Here is a 16,177-nt window from a genome sequence, read left to right as displayed (position 1 = left end):
AGTGGTCAGAGAGGAATAATCCTTTTTCAATCAGCGATTCAAGCTTTCATATTATTCCTTTCTCTAAAGAAGGGTGTCAGAATTAGACGAGGGATGATGTCGATATTAGACCAACTTACGGTAGAAATAGAAACTTGTCAGCATTGTATCGTTGCAAAGGGAAAGATAAAAGAGGCAAGACTAGCCTAGTTTCTAATCCTGATATAGGAGTTTAAGTTTAGATTAGACTGGCGTTAGAAAATGACCTAATTGAGCTCATTATGGTAACCACTGCGACCTCCTCCCTTTTTGCTTTGAATTTGTGAATTGAGTGCATGACCCTATAAATATTTTGCTTGCAACTTCAGAATGGAGTGACTCTACCTCTCGCTTTGAAACTCTTTACACTATATACAACACTTATTGCCCCGCAGGGGCTTTTGTTGCTTCACGTAGCGGGCTTGCTCGCCAGAAAAATATTCATGTTCATGTTCATGTTGTTCCTTTCAATTTTTTTCGTGAAATTCTTTTTAACTTTTGTGCATTTTACACTGAGCATTTCGCCGTGTCAATTCAAGACAGCCTTAGTCCATTTTTTCCATTTTGAGATAATTGACTTTAAAGGTTGAGATGTGTTGGACTTAAGGCTACACATTTCATGTCAATGCTTCAAAGAAAATAAAATTTGCACTAAAATTTAGGACTTAAGGCTGTTTCTGGTTGATATATTATGGATATATATTTTTTTTGAATTGCAAAATACACCTCTTTCCCATTAGAATTCTGTGGACTTAAGGCTGTTTTTGGAAAGCGTGCATGCTGAAATAGGGGGTTATGGTCTTTAGTCTATTTTCGAAAAAATGGACTTAAGTCTGTCTTGAATTGACATGGCGATTTGTGAAAGCGGGAAATTGAAAGTCCCGTCTGCACTGCAAGTCCACGTAGCTTTAAGCTTTCACAAACAACAAACAGCACACAAGATTTTTGCTTGGTTAATATCTTTTTAACGTAGTTGCTCAAAACTAAAACTGGATTTACTTGAGGGACATTGTTTGCTACTGAATGAATAACTATAACTGATTTCACTGATATTGGATCAAACCTTATACGATTGTCAGAATGGACGACATCTTCAATGACATTTGAAGAACAGTGTTACAGCAAAAAAATGGTTGAGCATGGGAAGCAGCGAGCAGAAAAATGTAAACAGAACACAGGAAAAAATTTTCGATTTCTAAGGTTGGAAATTCAATATTTTTGGGTTGGAAATTTTGGTTGTTTTATAATTGAAGGTTGGAAATTTGAGCGATTACTTTAAGCTGATTTGGAAAACAGAAATTACCCATAGGTTTTGTAGAATAAATCAATGCCCTTGAAAAATCAAGTGAAAAAACCCATGAAGAAATGACAATTTTCCAAGGCTGGTTGGAAAACATGACTTTTTGGGTGGGAAATTTTTATTTTCCAAACAGTTTGGGAATTGAAAAAAAGGTCAAAAATCGATGTGAGCATAGATATTTTTGTAAATTTGATACCTCGGGTTGAAAAATTAGACTTTTTGGGTCGGAAATTTGTGTTTCTCCAAACAGTTTGGAGCGATTTTTTGTTCAAAACTGTTTTGATGTATAGCTAACCTAGATATTAGGCTATAATGTGAGCAGTCAAGCTGTAAGTTTCCGTCAGGTGAGGCGGCCTCTATCAATCGCAGTGAGTTCGCACAGTGAAGCACATAGGGTACTTGTGTCATAGTTTCAACTGCTGAGCTGTGGGAGTGATCTAAGATCAACCACGTATCTGTGCGAACAATACAAGAGATTGACAGGGTGCCATCGAGCCTAGGCTAGCGAGTGACTGTTCACAAAAACAAAAACCTTGTTTAAAGGGGAATTAACGTTTGGAATTAACCCTGAATTTTTTGATCAAACAAAAAAAGAACCACTTCAAAATGTCTTTTATTCATTGAGTTATTTAATCTTTAATTTCTCACAATTTTAAATCTACAATGGAGAAAACCTCCCCCTCTGTGTATTTTGTGACGTAAAGTGTGCTCCAACTATTCTCACTGTTACACTCTATTTGGTTGTAAAAGAGATATAAAACGTTAGAAATGAATCTGTTTTAGAGTAATTATAGCAAAACGTTGAAGACATAAAACTAGGAGAATGTAGTTAGTATTCCAAAGGTGCAGTAAATTCTCTAACGGTAAAAAGAAACTCAAAAACTGCATTTTAAATCATCATTCACCACTTTTCCCTTATAAAAAAGAGAAACACAGTTCGCACCCTACGTCACATTTTTCGTATCCATAGCAACACAAGGGAATTTTCAAACAACTCTTATTCCGGATGTAGAAGAGTAAAGCCCTATAAACCATATATATTTGAAATCGTCTCAATGAGCTCTATTTGAATCTGTCATTTGTTTGTTGATAAATTTGAAACGTTAATTCCCCTTTAAGATCTCTGCCATCACTTTTTGGATTTTGGCTTTTTTCAACCTGAATTTTTGAAAATTCCAACCTTTTTTAGCTTGGATTTTGGCTTTTTTCCAACTGAATTTTTGAAAAATCCTAGCCATGGAAAATGCTAAATTTCCAACCTTGGAGAATGTCCCACATTTCCAGGTTGGATTTTCCATTGGATTTTATCTTTTTTTCAACTAAGAAAACTTGAAATTTCCAACCTTGGAAATCAAAAATTTTTTCCTGTGGAAGCGGAACAAAAGCCGAAAGACAATGGATTATGGAGTATTTGATGCTATTTTGTGAATAATCCTTTACGTCAATATTGAAGCTTTAGCAAACATTGAAAACGCTGTTTGTGCCACTGTGTCAGAAAACGATACTTCGATGAGTATATACGCCGAAGATTTTCAGCTTTAGTTACCTGAATTCCAGACTGGGACAAAACATTTCAAGCTTCTAAGAAAAGCTTATTATTACACACGCTATTGGAGTAATTTCAATTTGAATTGTTTTGTCACATATTATGAACAGACTCAAACACTCTCTCTACTAATACCACCACTGCACACTTTTTGACTTTTTAGAACCAGACGTCCAATAAAATACAAACACAATGTGTACCACATGTTTTTTATAAGCACGTGTCTGCCTTTGGTTAGGCTTAAATATGCTTAAGACCGCAGCAAATCTAGGCTCAGCAAATCTAGGCTCAACATATGCTTACTATTTGCTTATAAGTTGTTAATTTTCTAACATCATTTATATTGTCTAAGGTAAGCTAAGGTTTGGTAACAATACATTGCTGAGATTTTGGTAAAGAGTAGTAACTTTAGCTCTTTTTAAAAAACAACACGGGTATACATAAAATCAATAAATATCCCCACTTTAGACTCCATAAGCAATTATATTTCAGGCTTAAGTATGTTATATCATGTTTAATAATTTACCAAATATGAGTCTTCATTAGACTAGAGTCTGCTTTTGGCTAAACTTTTTGAAAATTTGGATGATGCTGAATTCAGTAAAGTATACTAGAACCAATTTGCAATCCCTCGGCACTTTCAATTTCAAGCACTATTTTTTGCCGTCTCCATAATTCCACTGAAAAGGGCCTGGGGCGTTCTGTAAATTCTGCTAGCATATTAGAACAAAGCCAGTTAGGGAAACCATCCAGGATTCTACCATTCTATAAGCCAGCAAAAACTAAATGACGCTTGTAAACTTAAGTTTCTTACTACTTTCCATCTAAAACAACCAAAAACATTGCTACGTCACAAAGCCAGAGACCAAAACAAATTATCTTTCAAGATTATGGTGCCCTTTTAGATCTATTGTTAAGGCCATCTAAAATGGTGGAAGGAGTTTTGGAAAGACAAAGGTGCCCGCTGCTTCGAGGGCGATAACGCCAAAACGCCCAATATGATCTTCCAACAAAAGGCGAGCTAGTTGTCGCGCGAGTTAGGTCATGCACTCCACCGCAGCACACAATGAAGCGTGTTTCAACGAATATCATTAATTATAAGAATATCTTATGTGCTTACCTTCAGTAAACTTTGAGTGCTTCATTGACAATGAAGAATAGGTAAGAAGATAAAAAATGCGCTGGATAATTTTCATTGTAACAGTTTGGTCAATCATCGCTGAAAGTTTGAAAAAGTTTTTCTGACGCAAAAAAAAATTTCAGCCAATTAAAAGCACAGTGTGCTTATACTTACTATGTTTGCTACATCCTCTAGGCTAAAAAAATTGCGAAAAGACACGAACGCCATTTTTTAATGAGTGATGTTATGATTTTTTTTATTGCAGCCGCGTACAGGAATTCACCAAATGTTCCTAGCTGAAAGCACTGCCAAAAAGAATCCGGGCCACTTATAATCGCGTCATCATCCACCAGTCTATCAAAAAGCCTTAAGTGGCCTCTGGGCTAAGTCGTCATATGCTTATAGACGTTATGCTTATAAAAAATCATATACTGTATTTGTTCATATCATGGCAGCTTTTTTCTGATTTTAGCAAAATATTAGACTCACTTTCATTCTGAAAAATGGAGCTGCCCTTTGACCAAATGGCTATTTTAAATGTTTCCTTTCTTTTGAGTTTTTTTAGTCCTGGTTCCTCCGGGCTGGGTATGCTCTGCACCTCTCTGGGGCATTTTTAGCCATGGCAAATTGTTAGTATAGAGTGAAGATATACCGTGAGATCGGGCAACTTGCATCAGTGGAAGCAAACATGCATAGCCCTCAAATGAATGACCTGTCTGGTCATTAAAATACAAAGTAAAATCAAAACAAAAATGGTAGAGTAAAGCTGTGATCAGAGCTGCGTAGTTCATTTGTTTGAAGTTTTGCTGCTTAATTTGGTCAGTCAATTGATGGCTATGCAAGTTTCCCTCCACTGATGCAATGGGCCATTCCAGTTTTTATTTGTTACCCCCCCCCCAATGGACGACATGGAATTTCCGTAGCAAATTGCTTTCAAGAAAGTTCGGAATTTCCGTAACAAATTTACAAAATACCTATCAAAACCCTGGAATTCCGTTACTGTAACCTAAAAAAATCATGGAATTCCATTACTGTACTTCAATGCAAAATTAAGTAAAATTCATGGAATTCCAATACTTTCTCTTTAAAGTTTGCCTGGAACTCCGTGCCAAAATTTATTTAAAAAATTGATGTCATCCATTAGGGGGTAATTTTTTTTTCTGGAATGGCCCAATTTACCCCACTTCACTCGTCTTCACTCATGGTACACTAGCTAAGTTCAAACAGATACGACCCTGGACACCGCCGTACATTGCGCAGTGAAGTCCGGTGGGCGTACGGTGGGTGTACGGTGATATTTTAGGTTAGATCGAAAACACCGCACAACACCACCGTACAGAATCCCACCGTACACGGAATTGCCACCGTTCGATTGTCCGGTGGATGTACACATGGATGTACGCACTTCCCACCGTACAATGTACGGCGGTATTTTTCGTGTATGGTGGGACATGAACGGTGGTAAAAATAGGTTAGGCTCCACTCACCGTACACCCACCGGACGCCCACCGGACTCCACTGCACAATGTACGGCGGTGTCCAGGGTCGTAAACAGATTTATACAGAACTATAGATAGGAAAAAAAATTATAACAGTACAAGTAGAAAATTACAGTAGGGGAACGACCCAATAAATTCTAATTGTACACATAAAACCCTCTTGTGTTTACGTAGTTAAATTTTCATTTTGAAGTGTAGTTTTTTTTAGAAAAATATATGTTTGGGGATTTTTGCGAAGCGAATATACATGAGCGAAGCAGTTTTGCTATCGTGTGCATGTACCTTTAAATTCAATATACCAGGGGAGCGCCAAGGAAAAATTGATGTGCGTTTTCTACGGTACCGAAAACATCATTTTGATCCATCAGGCGGCACTTTCTCATACATTTCTATCCGTCGCTTCCGTAAATTTGGAACAATTGGTTTTTAGTGTAGAGGATGTATACCAGATCTAAAATGTTGCGGAGATAATCTTGCCTTGAGTTTCTGTTTCGATTATCTCCCTAATGTTTAAATTAGGAAATTTAAAAAAGAGATTGGAAAATCAGCGCGGGCTGGAAGCTTTCAAACGCTCGTTTTTCAAGAAGTCGTTGCATTGACTCGGGAAAAGATTTTCGAACTTTTCCAAATTCGAATGTTGACTCTGAATTCGAATGTTGACTCTGAATTCGAATGTTGACTCTGTCTTTGAAAAATAAAATCATTGTTGTTTTGAAAAGAGACGTTGGTGCTTTGAAAAGAAACGGTGCTTGATGAAAAGAAACGAAGAAAGCAGCTGGAGAAAGAAAGAAGATGGAATTTTTATTGTTTCGTCAACAGGACAGCAGCCTCAACGGAGTTGTTGCTTCGTTGCAAAAAGAGGTTCAAAGCTGGAAAATAAACTGTATTATGATGGTGGGAGAACCATTCCTTAGATGATTGGATCTTGGTAGTAGAGAGCACAACATGAATTTGAAATTTTAGTATGTTTTGAAATGGGAAAAAGATAAAATATTTTGGATATGGCTAACCTGGAAGAATTTATTCCTCCCCTTATTGAGTGGAAGAAGAACTGTTTCTCTGTTGTTGTTTTTAAATTTTGGCTTGGCCGACCCTCGATGATATGGACTCTGTGGTTGTTGTTCGTTGTTTATGAATACGCATTGGTGGTCAGGGAAATAGAACATTGAAATGGGATTGTATTTTAAAGGATTTTATTGTTGGTAATGGTAATGTTAATGACTTGTAAAATGTCAAAATACATCAACAAAACTTGACATTATTTTTATGATGCACTTTAACTGTTTTTAATTTCTGTGCTACAATTATACAGCCGAGAAAAAAGTCACAGATTTTTTTTAACTTTTTTATGTGAAGAGTTTGCTCCTGTTTGTCAACAACTCAAGGGTGAAAGACTTGTCATACATGTCTCCAACATACTTAAGATTAAGAGCCTTTAGATTTCCCAACTTTGAAAAAATACACAGCCAGTAAAATAAAGAGCTTTTGCTTAGTAGCATCGTTGAAGAATTCTTTCAAAATCTTTTTATCTGGTTTTTCATAATTTTGATCTCAGGATTTTACAGCGCTAATAGTTTTAATATAATTTTAGAACGTTGTTAAATTTTTCAGAATTTATGATGCAATTATACGATATTCCTAACTGCGTACGATTATTGAATTTTGAAATTGTATAAGTCGACTTATTTCCATTAAATTCTAGTCTTGAAATCCTCCTTCTTTTACATCCCTGTCTCAATAAGCCGGGTGATGTCTTAAGTTTGTTTAATTTTGTTGCCTCTGGGTTCTCTGCAAGGGAAACTTTTTGAAGAGGCTAAAGGGGTATTTTTCTACCGGAGACGAAATTTTTGTCAAGTTTTCCAGCGGGTATGTGACACAGGGGTGTTTATGTTAGTTCTTTCGTTAGGGGTGTATCAAAAAATTGCAATTGTTCTTTTTATAATGCGAACGTTCTAAATTACGATTCGAAACTCGAAAGTTCGATTTCGAACGCAAGGAATTCGAAACCGGAAGTAAAACAAGTTCAAAACAAAAACTAATAACTAAAAATACTAAATGCTTAAGGCAGACAAACTTTCCCGAGCAAAAACAATTTTTGAACTTTTTATTGAATATTCTTAGAGAGTAGAGAAGAGCATAATGGATTAAAGAAATATTTTTAGGGTATATAAGTCACATTCATTTGAAATTGCTGATTTTCCAACGATTTGTGAAACAATTTGTATAATTTTCCTCAAATTCGTAGAAGTAAACATTGTAAGTTTGTTGTACGCCTGAAGTGTTTGAGTAAATCTCTAAAGTTGTATCTAGTGGGGGGCGTACGGTTTTTTGGTATTGCGGAAATCGACCCTTTTTTCTTCGGAAATTCGGAAATCAGGCAAAATTCCTTCGGTATTTCGAAATTCTAAAATTGTTTCGGTATCAGAAATCCATGAATTTTAGCTTCGAAATTTCGGTATTGTAAAGTTTTTATCCCTTTTTTTCGGAATTTTGGGAAATTTGATGAAAAATTAGTCAAAACGAGGAAAAATACCCAAAAAATTGGTATCGGAATTGCAAGTATTTTTTTACGGAATTTCGGAAATTTTGGCAAAATTGTCCGGTATTTCGGAAATCGCAAACCCCGTACGCCCCCCCCTATCTAGGGTTTGTATTTACGATTCTAGTGACCCTATAAATATTTTGCTTGCAACTTGCGAATCGAGTGACTTGCCTGCCTGAATCGCTTCGCAATTCTTATACATATACACACTAGTTAAATGTAAAAAAAAACAAAAACTATAGACTATGAACCAGTAATTAAAACAATAGTTGGTAAAAAAGGGACCAACGAAAAGACTAGTCTATTATAAAATTTAACTTATCTCTTATCTTTAGGTCAAAGATGCTTGGTAATTGACTGGTGATCCTGGATTTCAAGCAGATTGTGCCGCCATGGCAGAATGCGGACGTTGTTGGTTGTAATATATTTTCGGATCGGATACTAGTTGGCTAATTAGTCTGTTGAGAAACGGTGTTTATAAATCTTCAAAACATGTTTTTTTTACTTGAATTAATCTTTTGTATTCAAAAGCTTTCATGAATCCTCTAGAAAGCAAAAAAAATTTCTAAAAATTACAATTTTTATTAAAAAAATCAATGGGTAAATGAATAAACAAAATGAAAATGGTTAATGGATTGAAATGAGCAATTGACAGAACAAATTCCATTGCTGAGCTTCTAGACCCATAATTTCAACGAAAAAGGTCCTTTGTTGTTGTCTTGGGGTAGACTAGAGTACGAAAAATACGACGGCCGAAAATTATGTCGTAAGAGATTAGGGTCAGGTATTCAATTTGAGCTTGTTTCGTATGCCGTAAAATTAGTAATTCATTTCTCGTGTGAGATTTATATCATTTGAAGTCTCTTTCAATTTTACACCCATTCTAACACGGTGCTCATTGTAAGTAATTTTATGAATCAATCTGTTAATATCTCCTAGCTTTCTTACTCTTCTCGGCTACATATTTCTAATGTTCAACGTGACTCGTGTTTAACCCAGACCACTTATTCATTTTTATTATCTCTGATCTTTCAGAAGGAATTCCAGCAATCAAAATGTCTGATGCGGAAGGGTGAGTTTCTTTATTTAATTCTGTTGTTGTCACTTTGTTACCAATACCAAGCTAGTCTCGATCGAACCGATATCTTAAAGTTACTTCTATTTATTTGAAAACTAAAAAATTTAATTAACCTGAGTTTGTGCTTACACACTACAGTGTTGACCATATACATATTTATTTGTCCTTATGTCTTTGTTTGAGGATTACAAATTTTCCATTACAGAGATGATGTGCCCACAGCTCCCGCTCCAGGAGGTCCCATGGACATTAACACTGCCCTTCAAGAAATCTTGAAAATGGCTATGGTTCATGATGGACTTGCTCGCGGTCTTCGTGAAGCTGTAAAAGCCCTTGATAAACGAACTGCCTTACTTTGCATCCTGGCAAACAACTGTGATGAACAGATGTATGTCAAACTTATTGAAGCCTTGTGTGCTGAGCATAGCATTAATTTAATTAAGGTGAGTATCAATGGAAACATGTCCATAAATGTTGTAAAATACTTATTGGTCTCTTTCAGAAAAAGGGCCATTCCAGAATTTGTCAGTAACAGGGGCGGGCAACACAGGATTTCTGAGGGTAAAAGTTTTCACCAAAATTTAAAATTTCCAAGGCAAGAGAAGAAAATATATGAATTTTCGATGCATTTTGCAAAAGTACATGGATTTTCATCAGAATTTCCAACCACCCCTGGGAAAGAAAAATTATTCAGAGGCTAGAAGAAAATTTAAAATGCACGTCATCCGACGGGAGTAACAAAAATTTTCTGGAATGGCCCAAATCGATTATAGGGGTGGACTGAATTCCCATGGTTTACCACCCTTTAGAGCTATTTTTTTTCAATTGACTTGGTACCATGAGATTGGGTAACTTTCATCAGTGGAGGCTAAAATGCAAAGCCCTCAAATGAATGACCTGGCTGGTCATCAAAATACGACTATGCAGCTCTACTCTACCATTTATGTTTTGATTTAACTTTGTATTTTAATGACCAGCCAGGTCATCATTCAGGGCTATGCATGTTAGCCTCCACTGATGCAAGTTACCCGATCTCATGGTACACCCTTTTCTAAAAAACAGATGGGATAAATTATTATATTAGTTGATTATTACTGAATAGGATTATTATAGTTAATGAGATGTATATTTTGGGCTTGACACAACTCTTGGTATGTATTTACAGTATTTTCCCTGTGCTACACACTTGTGATGAGTTAGCGTAGGCTGATACCTTGATGACTATTGCCTACCATCACCCATAACCTGAAGTGTGTTTTGGTCATCTTAGAATGACGTCAAATTTCCCATGTTTTGTAAAATTATCTTAAGGGATACCAAAGTTGCGGGAGTTGAAGGCCTTTTATAAACCTGTATGCAGAGAAACAAAGCCTCACTGTACTAGAATCACCGCCTGTGATGTTGACCTTAGTTATCTGGAATTATGAATCTGCTTTCGTGAAATAGGTTGATGACAATAAGAAACTTGGTGAATGGGCCGGTTTATGCAAAATTGACAAAGAAGGCAATGCCAGAAAAGTTGTTGGATGCAGCTGTGTTGTTGTAAAGGTAAAATATTTGTAATTAGTTGATCAAATTCAGATATGTAATTTGAGAGAATGATGAGTTAGCTCTTCTGATTTAAACATGGTGACTATAGCCTACCATCACCCATAAACTGACTCTCTGTTTGATGTTAACTTTAAGGAATTATTCAAAACTCTCCAGCTAAATCATTTCTTTTACCTTTAATTCAGGACTGGGGTAAAGAATCACAAGCTCACGATGTGCTCATGGAATACTTCAAGGCTCAGCAATCATCTTAGACAAAATGTACCATCTTTAAAAAGACAAAAAAACTGAATAACATTGACACACTTTGTTTTCATTCATATTGCCTTCTTTCTCCAGTACACTGTTCTATCTAAAAAACCTACATACCAGAAACATAGAGGTAATAAAAGTTAGATGGAGTAACAACTTTTCTTTCAAATCGGCCTCCTTTGATTACCAATCCTTGATAGCAAAAATCAGTCCAGATATAGATTATAAGAACTAAAGTAAACTTATTCTGTCCAACAAAACCTCGTATTTAGGTAAAATGCTAATTTTTTTCGAGTAATGATTACTTTATAGTTTTAAAAGTAGTTTATATTTTATCGGGAAACATTCGAGAGGTAAACTTCTTAAAATTTTGCGAATTCTTTGTTGTTTGCGGAAGGTTCTTTGCTACAAAAACGCCCACCGCCTTCGGGCGCCCAATATTTTCCGCCCAAATCGGTCCAAAAACGCCAACCACCCATAAATTTTGCTCCACCTATCCGCCCAATCAAGAAACTTTTTGACTTTTTGACTTTTTTCTAAGAAATTTTTGACTTTTTCTTTGACTTTTTGACTTTTTGTAGAGGTGTACGATAATTTTTCGAGTGATAATTGAAATATACGAAGGGTAAATATTTCAATTACAACCGACAATAAATGATCCCTGCCCCTTATCTTCTGCATTTATTAACTTGTAGCGAAAGGAGTTATTTTGTTCTTGGAAATTTGATAAATGCATGTGATACTTTTGGGTTAGAACCAATAGATATTGTAATTAATGGTGCTAACAAATGCGAACAAATGTCTTTTGGAAAATGTACGGTTGGTAAAGGACGAAGATAAACAGAACATTGGTACCTGTAAGATGTATCTGGCAAATTGGCAAAATTTTGAATATAGACAGGGTTTTAAGGACCTACTACAATGTGAGGTGAAAAGAACCTGATCCCTTTTCTTCACTACCCTTTTTTTATCCCCTTTATCCCTTATCCTACTGATCAGGTTTCTAGGCTTTTTCACCTCTCTTTTACAGTAGCTCCTAAACCCCTTTTAGTTGCTTATTAGTGATAGGAAAGAATGTTTATATGACATGTCTGTTTAATTTTTATGACTGGTTCCCGGCTTTTACTTTTGAGTCTTCTTTGGATCCAATTTTTGTGTTCAGTTTTTTTAGTTCAGAAAATTCAATACTTAAGTTTTGTCGCTCATTATATAAAATACTTTCGAGTTTTGTTGCCCTTTTATCTCTTGTGACTCTCAGGCTTCCTTTTGGTGTTAGTCGCGCGGCTGAGGTCGAAAAAAGTGGCTAGAAAATGATTTTCGTGATACACCTCTTAGATTCCACTTTTTTCGATGGAAACTCTCGAATTAGTATATGTAGATTCCAAAATCAAAAAGTTTCCACGATATTATCGTGCAAGTAACGAGTAAATGGCGATTTTTTTTTTTTTTTTTTTTTTTATCGTTCAAGCATTTTCGGAACGTAATATACTAGAGAAATTAAATACAAGTCGGTATTGAAAAATATAAAATATACTATATACCGGAGCCTGTCCCGGCATGGATCTTTTGGATTTAAATAAAATTCTACTAGAATTATGGATTATGTATAAGAAAGGAAAAATAAAAACTTAAACTTCATCTTGAGGGAGTCGTACTCTACCTCTCGATCCACGGATGCATCTCACTGTAGATCTAACGAGCGAGAAGCATATGACAGTTCTAATGCTGTTAGTAACTTTTGAGAAAGTTTCATGTCTTTTGTCTGCTATCATTTCAGCTAGACGCTTGTAAAATAACGTACATTCACGTCCCATCGCACCATTTGCCGCAAAAACAAGCGGAGAAAAAGTCCCATTTTCGGCTTGCAAAATACGTTCACCATATTGTCTCTTCTTTTCGCGTTCATTGGATGATAAGCAGTTCTCAATTTTGAATTGGTGTACCTTCGAGCAAACGGGTTGAAAACCCTCACATCATCAAAAATGCTCTTTGGCCAGCAGTCCAAAAACTGAGAGCGCTTATATCCAGTCTCGCCTCGCGTGAGACATTTGCATGTCTTGGTAGATCTTCGTTATTAAGTTCGTTTAATAGGGGTTCAGTTCTTACATCTACGCACACTTCTCTTAGCAATTTGGACGTAATGTCTCTAATTTCATTGTGTCTCAAAGACACGAATCCTCCCTTCTTGCACGAGAGCGCGTGTGCTAGATCGAACGATGATCCGCACGCGCAAGTTGATGGTAGTCGGTCGAGAGGCCAGTTGTATCGAATTCTGATGGCATCCCAAAACTCTTGCTTGGTCAGCTCGAAACCTTGTTCATTCAAAGGGATGGATGTCAGCCAATAGACGATATCGGCTTTACCGAATTCTCCCCGAATGATTACCCATGATGCATTGTGCAAAATAATTCACGGACGATATTGATGACGATACCAATGCATCATGGGTAATCATTCGGGGAGAATTCGGAAAGCCGATATCGTCTATTTGAAACACCTTTTTGATTGAGCGTCTCCATCGTTCGTTTGGTGTTGATGTCGGCTGTCTCCAAGAAAGCTCGTAGCTTTTCCTGGTGACGTTGCTGCCGTTCGTTGTGAAGACGAGACTTGGATTTCGCTTCGGGTGCACCGTCATTTGTTTGAAGGATTTGATTCTGCAGTGCCACGGTTGCACTCATCGAGTCTCTGTGATCGTGGCTCGATTCTTCGGCGTAGATTTTCAGTCCCATTCCGCCGAGACGTGGAGGTAAGGAAAGCATTATTCTTTCCTGGTCGTTGATGATGCGTCCACCAGTTAGTGATGGAATCAGTCGGTGCCGCACAGCTTCGTCGACTCTTTTCAGCTCGTCATTGATCGTTGGGATGGTGCGTAGGAAGTACGTCAGCTTATGTTGGTAGCTGCTGACGTAGGCTGAGTAGGCTGCTTGTGGATAAGTTGCTGCGATTTCAGCAAGAAGATTAATCTCCTGGGTCCAATCGTCGATCTTTTGGTTGATGTACTGACTTTTGTTTTCATCCGTACCAATCACCGCCCCGAGGTGCCGTTCGCCATCGGATGTTATTTTAATATCGGTACCAGCAAACTTTTCCTGTGCTTGTTCGAGTTGGTCGGGTTTAACAATCAGCCAAGATTTTGTTGGTTGTGGATAATAACCGTAGGATGGACCGATCTCGAGGAGATGATCCCACCATTTCTTCAATGCGTCCAAGGACCCAGCTGCTGTGATATCGTCGGCGAAGGCGACCATTCGGTTGTGGTTGTTGCCTATACCAATGAGGAGGATGTTAAGCATCGGTGTAACACCCAGAGCGTAGATAGCCATACCGAGTGGATCTCCTTGAGTGGTTCCTTCTTGGGATTTGATTTCTAGACCTCCAACGACGAAAAGTCTAGCTGGGCTGGAGTAGCAGTTCGTAACATATGTTGCGATTTCGGGACAGTGGCAATGGCGATGGCGATTTTTTGCGTTTCCAGGCAAAATTGCAAGGCCTGGAAATTCATGATTTTTGGGGGGTCTTCAAATTAAAAAAAGACCTATATCACATGATAGAGCTCTTCAAACTGAGCAAAAAAGTGTATTACACCAAAGTCCCAACTTCTCTAGATCAAAAGTTATGGGCCTATTTGTGGTCAAAAAGGTGTTTAATTTTGCATAAATTAATGCAGATTGTGGGGAAATTCCCTGTTTTCCATCAGTTTTTTACCACAAATAGGCCCATAACTTTTGATCTAGAGAAGTTGGGACTTTGGTGTAAACAATTTTTTTGCTCAGTTTGAAGAGCTCTATCATGTGGTATAGGTCTTTTTTTAATTTCAAGACCCCTCAAAAATCATGAAAAAAAATGAATTTCCAGGCCTTGCAATTTTGCCCGGAAACGCAAAAAATCGCCAATTACTCGTTACTTGCACGATAATATCGTGGAAACTTTTTGATTTTGTAATCTACACATACTAATTCGCGAGTTTCCGTTGTTTTTTTTGGAATCTAAAATATGTATCACGAAATGAAACGTTTTTCGACCTCAGCCGCGCGACTATGTAGTCCACTTAAACTTTGTGATTAAACTTAGTTTTATTTATCATATGATATTTATGATATGTATGATACAGTATTTATTTTTGTACACTTTCACCTAAATCCCAGTCTCACCCTTGAAAACCGTGTTTTTCAGCCAGAAAGAGCTATTTTGTCCAGTTTTTGCGCTTTTTGAAGCTCAATATCTCGAGTTAGGTACTGAAATCACCTATATTTGCAATATATCTCTAATCCTAATTTTTTGAGAGCTTTCCGAAATATACAACAGGTCTCCGTTTTCTCGAGCTAAAATTTTCATTAATTTTTAACCCTATGATTTTTGCCTGAGACCGTCATATATGTCCGAAAATCACACCAAAGTGTCCGAAAAAAAATTGGAAACATAGTAATTTCGATTCCCCTACCCCTTAGCTTTCCAAAAATGTATAACAAGTGCTTTTAACAAAACAGTCGAGCGATTTTACAAAATGCCCTCTACTACTCCTAGGCCGGAGCAAAAATAACATGATATGATAACATGATGTCATTCAAAATCTTAAATTTATTAACAATATTTCAGAATCGTTATAATCTACGTCTACAGTCAAAATTTGGTGCTGATTACATTACACGTTTTTGTTAAGAAACGCTCTGAGAATGAGAAAATTTTTAAAAACCTTCCAATCAAAACAAATGCTTTTTTCTTTGCATGAAAAAAAGGCTGATTATGTCAGTTTAGAAAGGCCTAAAAGGCCGATTTCTTAAGAAACATTGAGGCTACTTGGTAAAACTAGTTTCTTAAAAAAAATTTGCAATCATGACGTCCTTTGAATCTTACCTATGCTGTGTTTATTCGACGAATTTCATAACGTCTAAATCGGTTCTTGGCGGTCTAACTTAGAATTGTGACCCAATTCCGTAACCATCTCGTAATAGACACGCTTCTTTTGAACATAGAGGTATAAAGAAAGATAGGAGATGAATTTGTCGTTAAGGCCAGGGCAAACCGATCCAACATTTCATCCAACATGCCTTTTTACTGATCGTGATGTTGGATGAAATGTTGGACCGGTTTGGGTCAATTCAAATTTTTGGAAAAAAATGAAAATTCAAAAAAAGAAGAAAAAAATCGTGTTGGATGAAGTTTGATCGCCATCAAACATTTCATCCAACATTTGCTGCGAGATAGAAGAAGCTCTCTCATTGAATTGTGTAATTTTTCGTGTTGGATTGGTTTGGTGGTACTTTTTGAATT

At 36.7% G+C, this 16,177-nt stretch overlaps 1 protein-coding gene across 1 annotated transcript; it reads left to right on the top strand.

Annotated features, from left to right (window-relative positions):
* Positions 1-8,833: 8,833 nt before the first annotated feature.
* LOC136805812 (small ribosomal subunit protein eS12-like) lies at positions 8,834-10,955 on the top strand. The gene is made up of 5 exons (XM_067062372.1): positions 8,834-8,925; positions 9,061-9,097; positions 9,309-9,546; positions 10,550-10,651; positions 10,840-10,955. The coding sequence occupies exons 2-5, from the start codon at positions 9,081-9,083 to the stop codon at positions 10,906-10,908; spliced, it is 426 nt and encodes a 141-aa protein (XP_066918473.1). The 5' UTR covers positions 8,834-8,925; positions 9,061-9,080; the 3' UTR covers positions 10,909-10,955.
* The last annotated feature ends 5,222 nt before the right edge of the window (positions 10,956-16,177 follow it).

The sequence above is a fragment of the Clytia hemisphaerica genome, unplaced genomic scaffold, assembly GCF_902728285.1.
Source record: "Clytia hemisphaerica strain Z4C2 unplaced genomic scaffold, Clytia hemisphaerica genome assembly, whole genome shotgun sequence".
Lineage (NCBI taxonomy): Eukaryota > Metazoa > Cnidaria > Hydrozoa > Leptothecata > Clytiidae > Clytia > Clytia hemisphaerica.
Note: the sequence above shows the minus strand (reverse complement) of the source record. Positions and strands in the feature narration are given on the sequence as shown.